At 47.0% G+C, this 12,170-nt stretch overlaps 2 protein-coding genes across 3 annotated transcripts; one reads left to right on the forward strand and one right to left on the reverse strand.

Annotated features, from left to right (window-relative positions):
* Rpl15 (ribosomal protein L15) lies at positions 1–1,975 on the reverse strand. The gene is made up of 4 exons (XM_051206776.1): positions 1,845–1,975; positions 1,190–1,371; positions 939–1,075; positions 1–358 (listed from the first exon to the last, which is right to left on the reverse strand). Exons 2-4 carry the CDS (start codon positions 1,359–1,361, stop codon positions 53–55), a joined length of 615 nt encoding a protein of 204 aa, XP_051062733.1. The 5' UTR covers positions 1,362–1,371; positions 1,845–1,975; the 3' UTR covers positions 1–52.
* Positions 1,976–2,085: 110 nt separating this feature from the next.
* Nkiras1 (NFKB inhibitor interacting Ras like 1) lies at positions 2,086–12,170 on the forward strand. 2 transcript variants are annotated; one of them, XM_051206778.1, is made up of 3 exons: positions 2,086–2,192; positions 8,135–8,376; positions 11,748–12,170. In XM_051206778.1, the coding sequence occupies exons 2-3, from the start codon at positions 8,137–8,139 to the stop codon at positions 11,988–11,990; spliced, it is 483 nt and encodes a 160-aa protein (XP_051062735.1). In that variant the 5' UTR covers positions 2,086–2,192; positions 8,135–8,136; the 3' UTR covers positions 11,991–12,170. The 2 variants fall into 2 exon arrangements, with proteins under 2 accessions (XP_051062735.1, XP_051062734.1); XM_051206777.1 differs by lacking the exon at positions 2,086–2,192 and adding an exon at positions 6,402–6,510 and having other exon boundaries at positions 11,748–12,167.

Here is a 12,170-nt window from a genome sequence, read left to right on the forward strand (position 1 = left end):
TGACGGTCCTAAATTGTTTATTGGATATGAAATTTTACAAACATTGAGTATATTAGCGGTAACGGTGGAGCTGCAGAGTGTTGCGCCTTCTCCAGGCTGCACGACGAGAGCCGCCAATAGTGTGGTGGAACTTGTGGCCCTTTCCAAGGCCACGGCTCTTGCGGCCAGCAGATGTCAGCCCACGCATCTCTCTGTGCTTGTGGACTGGTTTGGTGATCCACTGGGTGTCAGGGTTCCTTCTGATAGCTTTATGGAATGGATCAATGAGGATAACCTCAAAAAACTTATACGTGGAATCTTCACCAACCCAGTAAGAATTGAGGACTCTCAAAGCTCCACAATGACGGCCAGCTCTCTCCTAAAAACAGGGGGGAAAGCCCAGTCAGTCTTGGGTACTGCTTACAGCAGCAAATCAGACAAAAATCCTTTCTTCTAACTCTGGGTCATCAGGGACTGAGGCAGACCAGGTCCCCACACACTGTAAGTCCTACAGACTAGCTCAAACGACAAGTAGACAAAAACACATCATTCCCTCTCCCTGCCCAACTAAGATGCTAACCCCAGACATGGAGTTTTGAGTACTGCCTGGGACGTTCAATAATAGGGATCAAGCCCGTGGTCTTATACAAGAGTGGAAAGCTTCCAGCATTTGGAAAGGGGTCTCCTACAGCAGAGCACAGCTTAGCAACCCAAAAGAACAACTGCCTTCAAAAGCTTAGGTTCTGCAGGTCTTGGCTCATTTAAACAAAAATGCCTCTCAGCATATACTTAAGCACCAAACAGCAACAGTTTTGATAATGCTCTCTCCTTGCCAAGACTAAGTACAAAACACCTCCAGCTCCACTTCACATCCAGAGAAGCTCCATCACGTTGCCCCATTTCTTCTAGACGCCACCCCAATGGGTTTCCAAGACAACCGGTAGGTACAATCTATTTACCTCAGCAACAGACTGAAGGCTTCGGGCAAACTTTAGCTGGTTAACACCATGATGGACAGGCTTGCCGTAAGTTGCACCCTTAGGAACTGGGCGTTTGCGGCCACCACGGCGGACACGAATCCTATATATGACATAACCTATACACACACAAAAACCAACAGGTGAGACTTTCCCAATGCATCCCGTTACACTTAACTAAATTCACCGTGGGGTGGGGACACCGTGGGGCAGAGGTGTGGGACGTCACGCACCTTGCTTGGCCTTGTACCCCAGCCTTCGCGCTTTATCGGGCCGGGTGGGGCGGGGAGCCCTGTGCAGCGCAGAGAGCTGGCGGTATTGCCAGCACCGGACCCTCAGCAGAAAGCGCATCACGTCGGACTGCTTCTTCCTCCATAGCTCCTGGATGTACTTGTATGCGCCCATCTTGGCTCACCTTTGAGAGGAAGCACATTGGAAAAGCGATCGCTGTCAGGCCGTGATGACAACTGGGCCGTCCGTCCCGGCGCCCCACCTTCCACGGGGAATGAGAACGGCCCCGCTCGGGCAGCAAAGCGCAGCTGCCGATTCGGCCGGACCGACTCTCCCGAGCTCGGGGAGGGCAGCCAGGGCTGGCCGCAGGGATGTGACCGCCGCCGCCGGCAGGAACAAAACCCGGAAAGCTTCGCCCCACGCGGCCGGCCTGGCCAGGCCTCCTTCAGGCCCGGGCCCAGCTCGGATCCTGCCGCCATCGCGTCTCCCCTCCAGCCTCCCGGATGGCAGCGTCTTCGCGCCCTCTCCACCCCGCATCCTGACTGAACGCTCGTGGGAAGCGGCAGCTCCGAGGCGGTAGCGCCGCCAGGGCCGGATGGCTGAAGACTAGCGCGATTCGTGGCGGATAGAAACGCAAATACAGACCGACCTGCCTACCTGATGGCTGCCGCCAGAGGAAAGGAAGAAGCCTTTCTCCCACAATCCCTTTTGTGGCTCCTCCCCCACCTCGGGGGCTCTCCTTCCGGTGGGGCGGGGTGGCCGCACAGTGCCTCATGGGGCTTGTAGTTCCGACGTCCAATCTGGTGGGCGGAGTCAGGCTGGGACCCCTCGTCGCTTCCGGATGTCCTCCGCCGGCTCTCAGCATTGCCTCGGAAACGCAAAGGACTAGCGAGAGAGGCGAGAGGCGTTGCGCCAGTGTGCGTCGCGGGTGCGGGTCGGCTCCAGAGCGGCGTCCGCGGACCGCAGTGACCCGCGTGCCTCTGTCTCACTGCTGCGCAGTGTCAGGTTGGTGTTCTCGGCCGGCTCCGCTCCGTGATCGCGGAGCAGCGTGACCGCAGCACAACCACCGGGTGGGCGTAGGCGCCAGTGGCTGCACGCGTGGGCCTCGCGCGTGTCCTTGAGGCTCGCCGACCCAAGCCGAGCGGGTGGACCCACCCTCCCTCTGATTTTCCTGTGGTGGATGGGAGTCCGGAGGTGCTAACGTCAGAACGCAGGTGCTTTAAGTGATGATGTTTTTAAGAGCAGCAAATTGTTCTTTATCAAGCCCTCTTAGGTGCGGCTGTTTCGGGAAGAAATGCCCAGAAGGCTGGCATTCTGCATTGCGTTCTTTATTAAGAAATAATGGTTTTGGAGTTTTTGCAGCTCCAGGATTTTCTTTTTTTTTTTCATATAGTCTTGCAGTTTTAATAAAGTCTACTCAAGTTTGTGGCCAAGGTTCTGGAATCATGTTTACCTTTTACATCAGTCTGTGGCTTAGTTCATCTTTAACATAAACAACAGCTTTGGCATTGTAAGAATCCTCCTCACCTGTCTTAATATGGGCTGGGCGCAGTCTTGGCTGTTGGCGATGCAGCTGCAAACAATGCACAAGTTCCAGCCTTGGGAGCAAACGTCAATAAATAAATTAAATACTAAGCTATGTGTTTAATTTGGTGTCAGGGACACACATTGAGGAAGTGAAGGGGTATAGACCAATAGGGTGACAGTTGGCCCATTGTCCCAAGAGGGAGGCCCTGTTCAGCTGAGCCCTTGCTGGGAGGAGGGGGATCCTGATGTAGCCAGTGGAGTCTGGACATGGGTGGAAGAAATCTTTCAATGAACTGCCTCACTTTTTTTCTCTTTTTAGCACATGTAGTGTAGCTTGCAAGTTAGGATGAAGTGCTCAGGATGAGCTTTCTCATCCCCTCTCCTATCCTCCCCCCGTCCCCCCTAACCCCCCCCCCCAGATCGCTAAAGGTTATCTGGGACTCTGGGGCAGCTGTCATCCTACTGCTTTATACCCCTCATTCCCACAGTGTGTCCTGTGATCAGATTGGTGACTACCCCATCATCAGAGAGCCTTCATCCAGTAACTGATAGAAACAGATGCAGAGACCCACAGCCAAACATTAGCTCGAGCTCAGGGAATCCTGGTGAAGAGGAGGAGGAAGGATTGTAGGAGACAGAGGTCAAGGACATTACAAGAAAACCCACAGACTCCGAACCAATAACCAGGGACTGTCCTAGGCCCTCTACATATATGTGACAGTCAGGTAGCTTGGTCTACTCGTGGGGCTCCTAATAATGGAAGCAAAGGTTGCCCCTAACACTTTGACTGGCTCCTGGGAATCTATTCCTCCAAAGGGATCGCCTTGCCCAACCTTACTTAATACAAGGGGAAGTGCTTAATCTTACCTAAACTCGATATGCCAAGCTCTGTTGGCACCAATGAGAGGCCTGCCCCTTTCTGAATAGAAACAGGAATGGATTGGGACTTGGGATGGAGGGTGATGGGGGAGGGGATGAGAGGAAGAGAAGGGAGGGGAAACTGGTCAGGATGTAAGATAAATAAATAAATTGATTTTAAAAAGATTTCTTTTTTGGGACAGTCTTAATTTCCTTTTTAGGATTTATTGTTAGTTTCTATGTTTGCTTGCATGCATGTGAATGCGCTCTGGGACGGGAATGCACAGTGCTTGTAGGTGCTGGACCCTGAAGATGCATGCTCTGCTGGAGCAGCAGGCGCTCTAGCTACTCAGCCTCTCCAACCTCCGGATCAGGTTTCTTGAGAAAATAACATTGAAGAAGAAACTACAAGTCTGTGAATGGGAAACCAAACCTCAAGGTTTTAAGTTGGGGTACAGATGACTGAGACAGAGGGCTAAATGACAAGACAGAAGCATACCAGGACTGACAGACAAAACAGCAAGTGGTGTTTTGGAATCAAACCCAAGGAGCTTGGAAACCACTAGACAGTTCTGAGGATGAAGGTTAGATTTTAATAATCTAATTTAGATGGTTTGAGGCTAAAAGGAAAGAGAGAGTAGACTAAAAAGCCTAGTGAGATGGCTAGGTTAGTTTCCCCAACAGGTATTTTTTTGAGATACATATTTATTTATTTATTTATTTATTTATTTATTTATTTATTTAGGGTTTCTCTGTATTGCTTTGGAGCCTGTGCTAGACCTAGCTCAGTAGACCAGGCTGGCCTCTAACTCACAGAGATTCACTTGCCCCTGCCTCCCAAGTGCTGGGACTAAAGGCTTGTGCCTTCAATGCCCTGCTGGAGATACATTTTTGTTTCTCTTTTGTTTTTGCTATATAGCTTTAACTGTCCTGGGAACTTGCTTTATGCACCAGGCTAGCCTCCAACCTGCACAGGCCCTGCCTGCTTTTCCCTCAAGCGAGGAGGCTGTGCTTGCTCCACACTTACCATTTTACAGTCTGTAGATCAGAGATATCACCAGATTAAAGCCATGGTGTTGGGGCTGCAGAGATGGCTCAGCCGGTAAGAGCACTGACTGTTCTTCCAGAGGAGGTAGGTTCCGTTCCCAGCACCCACCCAACGTGGTAGCTCACAACTGTCTAACTCCAGTTCCAGGACTTCGGACAGCTTCACACAGACATACGTACAGGCAGACACTGGTGATTATTAAATAAAAACAAATCAATAACTAGTGTCAGGAAGAACAGCAACCCAAGGCCACCTGCATCCCTTGGCTGCTGGCTTCTTTGCCCTGCCAGTCAGTCATTTCCTCTCCTGTAAAACTTGTTTCATAAATACACTTGTGACTGATCTCCATCTCCCTCTTGATTCCTGTGTCTCAGAGTTAACTCAGTCACACATGCAAAATTCCTCTTCAAATAAGGGCTCAAAGGTCTCCAGGGTCAGGATGGGGACATCTTTGAGAGTCCCTTTCTATAAAAGTGGGGGTGGGAGCTGGAGAGATGGCTCTCTGGTTTAGAGGACTGGGTTCCATCAATTGCACCCACATAACAGCCCTTCCTGGCTTCTAGGGTACCAGGCATGAGGATGGTGCACAGACATACATACCAGCAAATCACCCTTATATATTAAGCCACTGTGCAGGTGCTGGGAATCAAACTCGGGTCCTCTGCAAGAGTAGCCAGTGTCCTTAACTGTGGAGCTATTTCTATTGCCCCTTAAAAGTTGTTTTGTTTTTAATTAAGCCAGGCAGGGTGATACACACTTTTAATCCTGCATTTGGGAGGCAGATGTAATAGAATCTCCAAGTTTGAGGGCAGCCTAGTGAGTTCTAGGTAGCCAGAGCTACACAGTGAGATACTGTCTCAAAACCTTGTGTAGCTTTTGAGCCTATCCTGCAACTCACTGTAGACTAGGCTGGCTTTGAACTCAGAGATCTGTAGAAGTTGAGAGGACAACCTTTGGAAATTGGTTATCAGATTCAGGTCATCAGACTGGGTAGCAAGTGTTTTTACCCATTGGTGAGCTGGGGTTTGAGATATTTACCTCTGGTTGTTCTGGAACTTCCCGCCTCTGCCTCCCAAGTGCTTCAATTAAGGGCAGCGCCACCATGCCTGGCTTACATTTGACCTTTTTTTTAAGATGTGCATTGGTGTTTTGCCTACCTGTATATATGTGTGAGGGTGTCAGATCCCCTGAAACTGGAGTTACAGACAGTTGTGAGCTACTATGTGGGTGCTGGGATTTGAACCTAGGTTCTCTGGGAGAGCAGCCAGTGATCTTAACCCCTGAGCCCTGACATTTGACTTTTCAAAAGTGACTTTCCTGTTGTTTTTAATGAACCATTAGCCTTTTTACCTTAGCTGCCAATATCCAGTCTTTCCGAAAACGAAAGCCTTAAGGAAAATGTTACCTTCCTCGTGGTAATCCTCCAGCCTCCGCACTCTTATGTTCCCAAGTTCTGGGATTGCAGGCATGTGTAGCCATGCCTAGATACCAACATCGAAGGTGATCTCTGACTCACTATGTAGCTGACTTAAGATCCTCCATGTTCTGAGTGCTGGGGTTACAGGCATCTCCATTTAGGGGTTTTACAGTCTATCCAGATGATTTCTATGGCAATATTTGAGAAACTCTTAACAAATAGCTTGGAGAATAGAGTGTGGAAAGATTATCCTATTCTGTAATCGTTGGAGTTTCCCCTGTACTGTATTACTGGTTCAACTTTAAGGGAAGGAAAGGATTTATTTCACATGTCCACTGTTAAAGTCCCTCCATTTTCTCCACAGTGCTGTCCTGAGACGATGGGAAAGGGCTGCAAGGTTGTCGTTTGCGGGTTGTTGTCTGTTGGGAAAACTGCAATTCTGGAGCAACTGCTTTATGGGAATCACACTATTGGTAAGAGTCTCTTTCTTAGTTTCTTAGATTCTGGAACTTTTGGTCATGCTAAATGGTTCAAAAGGAGTGTAAGTAGAGAAAAGGAAACTGGTTTATTTATTGATTGATTGAAATTCAACAGTGCTTGCTACAGATTATGTATCAGGTCAGAAAGCAAATGGCAGGTAGGCATGAGCGATACTGGAGTACTGTGCATCAGTATTGAAAGGGGGTCTAGGAATCCTAGGGTCTCTGAGGCAGTAACATCGAGTGATGGTCTTCTTCAGGCACAGTGTTCTAATGCTGCTGTATAGGTTTAAAAACAAAGAAATGGCTGTTTATACAATACAACCTCATTTTGTAAATTGGGATTATCTCATTCATTTATTCCTTCCATGAGTACACTGTTTCCTATTTTCTTAATCATACTGTATGTGATGGTGCTTCATAGAACTGCAGAGGTGAAGAAGATGGTATTTATGGCTTTAATGAGGTCATGATCTTGATCTTGATAAAGAAGATATACATGTTAAAATGAGCTTAGGTATATGTAAATTAGTAAATACAAATCTTCAGAGCATTTCTTTCTGGTACATAAATTAGAACATAATTTTTATGTTTTATTAATCACTTTGATGCCTTTTTTTTTTTTTTTTTTTTTTTGTCCTGAGACAGGGTTTTTCTGTAGCCTTGGATTTCCTGGAACTTACTGTGAGACTAAGCTGGCCTTAAACTCAGAGATTCCCCTGCCTCTGCCTCTCAGGTTCTGGGATTAAAGGTGTAAGCCACCCCACTCCACCCTCAAAGGATGACCTTTGTTTCTTTCTATTTTTTCCTTTGTTTCTTTCTATTTTTTTTTTAAGATTCATTTATTTATTATGTATACAATGTTCTCCCTGCAGGCCAGAATAGGGCAGCAGATCTCATTACAGATGGTTGTAAGCCACCGTGAGGTTGCTGGGAATTGAACTCAGGACCTTTGGAAGAGCAGGCAGTACTCTTAACCACTGAGCCATCTCTCTGCCCCCCAAATACTCTACTCTTCTCTCTCTCTCTCTCTCTCTCTCTCTCTCTCTCTCTCTCTCTCTCTCTCTCTCTCTCTCTCTCTCTCTCTCTCTCTCTTTTGGCTTCTTGAGACAGGGTTTTCAGAGATTTCCCCTTGCCTCTGCCTCCCAAGTACTAGGATAAAAGGCATGTACCAGTATGCCCAGTTAGTTGGCCATTGCAAAGATTAAAGGATGATTTGTGGAATCAGTTTTCTCCTGCATTTTAGTGGGTCCCAGGAGTTGAACTCAGGTCACCAAGCTTGAGAGCCATCTTGATGGCCCAAAAAATATTTTTAGAAAAACAAGATACTTTTGGATGAATGATTGCTTTTCATTTTGAAGGAATTAGTAAAGTAGAAATGTGATTATTACATATGGTACATGGGAAACCTAGAAAGCCAGTCTCAAAAGGACAGGGAACTAGTGAATAACTGACCCTGGGTTTTTGTTTGTTTGTTTGTTTGTTTTGAAACGGTCTCACTATGTAACCTTGGCTGGCCTGGAATGTGTAGCGAGATCTACCTGCCTCTGCCTCCTGAGTGCTGGGACTAAAGGTGTGTGCCGCCATGCATAACCGAGCATGGGTCTTTTTACTATAGGAATGGAAGACTGTGAAACAATGGAAGACGTGTACATGGCCTCAGTGGAGACAGACCGTGGGGTGAAGGAACAGCTCCACCTATATGACACACGCGGCCTGCAGGAAGGTGTGGAGCTGCCAAAGCACTATTTCTCCTTTGCTGATGGTTTTGTTCTTGTGTACAGTGTGAATAACCTTGAATCCTTTCAAAGAGTGGAGCTTCTGAAGAAAGAAATTGACAAGTTCAAAGACAAAAAAGAGGTAAGTGCCTATTTCGGATGCCAAATGTGAAGTCTAGTACTGTTAGAATTGTAGTGTAGCATTTTATGTAGTTCACACATTGAAAAGCCATTCAGTTTTATTGGCAGGATCTGCAAACATGGGGTATGTAGGACTGGCTGAATCCTTTTGGCACAAGGTGTACTTTCTAGCTCCCTAGCTCAGGTCCTGCATAACCCAGTCACGTGTGGGAGTGTGGGATCATTGCTTCTCCAAGCTTTTAGGATATCTGTGGCACAATAGGACTTGTCATCTTCAACATAAAAAATCACACACACACACACACACACACACACACGCTAATAACTAGTCATCAGCTCCTATTTGCCACTTTTCTTCTGCCTGGAATTCTCTAGAGTCACAGACCTTTACATTTCACCCAGCTCAGTCATCATCCCTGGATCCAGGTAGCACACTGGTTAATAGCAATGATAGATTGTTTCACCACAGATTCATTCATTCATTCATTCATTGGGTTTTCAAGGCAGAGTTTCTGTGTAACAGCTCTGACTGTCCTGGAACTCACTTTGTAGACTAGCTGGCACCAAAATTGTAGAGCTCTTGGCTGGCCTGCAATGCATAGAAATCTACCTGCCTCTGCCTCCTGAGTGCTAGGATTAAAGGCTTGTGCCAATATGTCCAGCAGATTGGCCATCTTTAAAGAAAAATAAGTTATGCTAAAGACTTATTTTAATTATGTATAGGGAGAGCTGGGAAGTATTATATGCACATGAGTGCAGGTGCCTGGAGAGGCCAGAAGAGGAATCTGGAGCCAGACTCATGAGCCACAAATATGTCCTCTGAGAGTAATATGTGCTCTTACCACTTAGTGATCTTTCTAGTCCCAAAGTTGAACATTTTTTAATTTTTGTTACTTTTTTTTAAAGACAGGGTCTCACTGTGTAGCCTTGGCTGGCCTATAAATTTCTGTATAGACCAGGCTGGCCCTGAACTCACAAAGATCCACCTGCCTCTGCTTCCCGAGTGCTGGGGCTAAAGGCATGTGCCACCACACCTGGCCTTTAAAGTCGTCATTTGAATACTATACTGACTATAGACATTTGGGGAAAAAGACAAGAAGGAAAGCCAGTGAACAAGAGAAAAAGCAAGGGTAAGTAAGGGTGTCCAGAAAGCAAATGAAGCCAGCACTTCAGAAGCAGGAAGTGACACATGTCAAGTTCTCAAGGCTGTCAGGAAGGCTAGGAACTAAAAATTATTGGGTCTTTAATATGTGGATGTTAGGGCAAACTCTAGGAAACTAATGAGAAGCAGCCTGGCTGGACGTGGGATAAACAAACATAGAAGCTACCAATAGCTCTTTGAATAGTTTTACAATAAAGGTGACCAGGCCCTGGAGAAGGATGTGGCATTAGAAGTGTGTACTTAGATAATACTAACAGATAGGAGTGACACTCATCCAAGTAATAAAGGATGGGTGGTTCTAGAGTCACGGAGATGGGCTTGGAAGATGGCCTGGTACGCTGGTGGAAGAGGTTCTCTTCCAGTTTTAATTCTTCCTGTAAAATAGCAGGGTCATCAAGCTAAAGGAAGAAAAGTAGTTGGAAAGACCACGGTCTGAGATGTCATCTGGCTAAAGACATTAATGCGGCAATTTGTTGGAGGATAGGAACCAGAGATGAGTGATTATGACGTGGGTAACCCCACTCCCTCCAGCAGGGCTAAAAGTGAAATTTAACATAGGGTTTACCAGGAATGTGGTGGTGTAACTAGGTGATGAAAATACTCTGGGCAGGATGAGGGACTTTGGATGTGAGGTAGACTGCAACTAGAGGTAGCAGAGCCAGAGGATTCATCCCAGTGATAGTAGGACTGGCTGCCGTTAGGCACAAGGAGGAAGATAGGATTGGTGTGGGCAGCCTGGAATTGAAATCTTTCATAACGGTCTAGGGAGTGACTATGGGAGGGAATAACTGATCAGGAAGAAACTAGGATCATCAGGAAAGTCAACACCAAGAGACCAGGTTATGGAAGCATGTACACAAGGAAGGAATGACATTGTTAGGGACTAGGACCACAGTAGTGACTCTGTGACCATGGAATTAGTCTGTGATTGGCAGCAGCATGTGGGTGGGGTTTTGGTAGGTAGGTATGTTGGACTAGGGGCACTAGCCTTCTGCAGAAGTTGTTAGGATGGGACTCTGTGATGGCTCATGTTATGCAACTTGACACAAGCCAGGCATTTGGGAAGAGGGGATCTCAAGGAAGTGCCACCACCAGACTGGCCTATAGGGTGGCATCTTAATTGATGATTGATGTGGGCAGTGACATAATGGGCAGTGACACTCCTGGTTGTGGTGCTGGGTGCTTTGAGAAAGACTGGGCAAGTCATAGGGAACCAGCCAGTAAGAGTACTCCTCCTGTTTCTTTCCTACCCTGACTTCCCTCAGTAATGGACTGGGACCTGGGACTTGTAAGCTGAAACAAACCCTTTCCTTCCAAATTGGTTTTAATCAGTGTTTTATCACAGCCACAGAAACCCTTAGTAGGGTAGATTCTGTTGGAGCAGCACTGGAGAACATAACGATACTGCCTCCTCCAGGGTTGTCTCCCAGAGCCCAGGACTTCCCTTGAGGCCAGGGAGGGACAGCTGTGTTTCAGTGCTCTGCTCAGGACTGCTGCCCACCCCCAGCCCCTTCCTTCACCAGCCTTACCATCTGAAGCTTGGTGCAGTGTGGTTCTATGCTATGTTCTAGTCATGCCAAGGACTGACTGCCTGTTGGGTAGTTAAATGCATGAAGTACTTGTACATAATGTAAAATGTTCCTCCTGGCTCACAGTTCACAGGATATTTAGTATGCACCTTTAAGGACAGAATAACCAGGAACACCCCACCACTCTAAAGCTACAGAACTCATAGCTCTGCAACGTCTTTACCTTGAAGCAGGGTAGTCATGGTAAGCCATGGTCCTAGACTGGATGGTAATTTCCAGGTCCGTTAACCAGAAGCTAGTTAAAAATCTGTACTGTTTGTATGACTCAGGTTAAAGAAGTGAGGTGATGCCTTCTCTTACTTCTGTCATGTCCGAGGATGCCTCCACCAGCCTAGTACTATGGACTAACCTAGGGCCTTATACTTGCTAGTCAAGTTCTCTACATCCCCAGTCTTTTATTTTTTAAACTTTGTTTTTGACAGAGTCTAAGTTGCCCAAGCTGGCCTTGAACTTGCAACCCTCCTGCCTCAGCTCCAGAGCAGCTGAGGTTCCTGGCTCTCATCACCTCAGTGTCATTTAAGTAAAACAGTCTGCTAACTGAAGAGTGATTCTTCTCATCCACTCTGCACAGAAACTGTCACTGACTGTGACTCGTGTGGTCTTTCCATCATTTTCTTCCAGGTGGCAATTGTTGTGTTAGGAAACAAAATCGACCTTTCTGAGCAGAGACAAGTGGATGCTGAAGTGGCACAGCAGTGGGCAAGAAGTGAGAAGGTGAAGCTGTGGGAGGTGACAGTGACAGACCGCAGGACACTGATTGAACCCTTCACTTTACTAGCCAGCAAGCTTTCCCAGCCCCAGAGCAAATCCAGCTTCCCTTTGCCAGGGAGGAAAAACAAAGCGAACTCCAATTCTGAAAACTGAGTCAAGCCTTGAATGTCTGTAGCATGGCACAAGGTTGCGATTTAGCATGGCCCTTTACAAAACCACCTCTGGGCCTTCTGGACCCCTAAGTGGTAATTCGATGCACTTTATGTTACAATTAACTTATTGGGCTAGTTTATTATTGTTGAGCATATTTTGTCTTTATTTGAAACCTGTTCT

The sequence above is a fragment of the Phodopus roborovskii genome, unplaced genomic scaffold (genome assembly GCF_943737965.1).
Source record: "Phodopus roborovskii unplaced genomic scaffold, PHOROB, whole genome shotgun sequence".
Classification (NCBI taxonomy): Eukaryota; Metazoa; Chordata; class Mammalia; order Rodentia; family Cricetidae; genus Phodopus; species Phodopus roborovskii.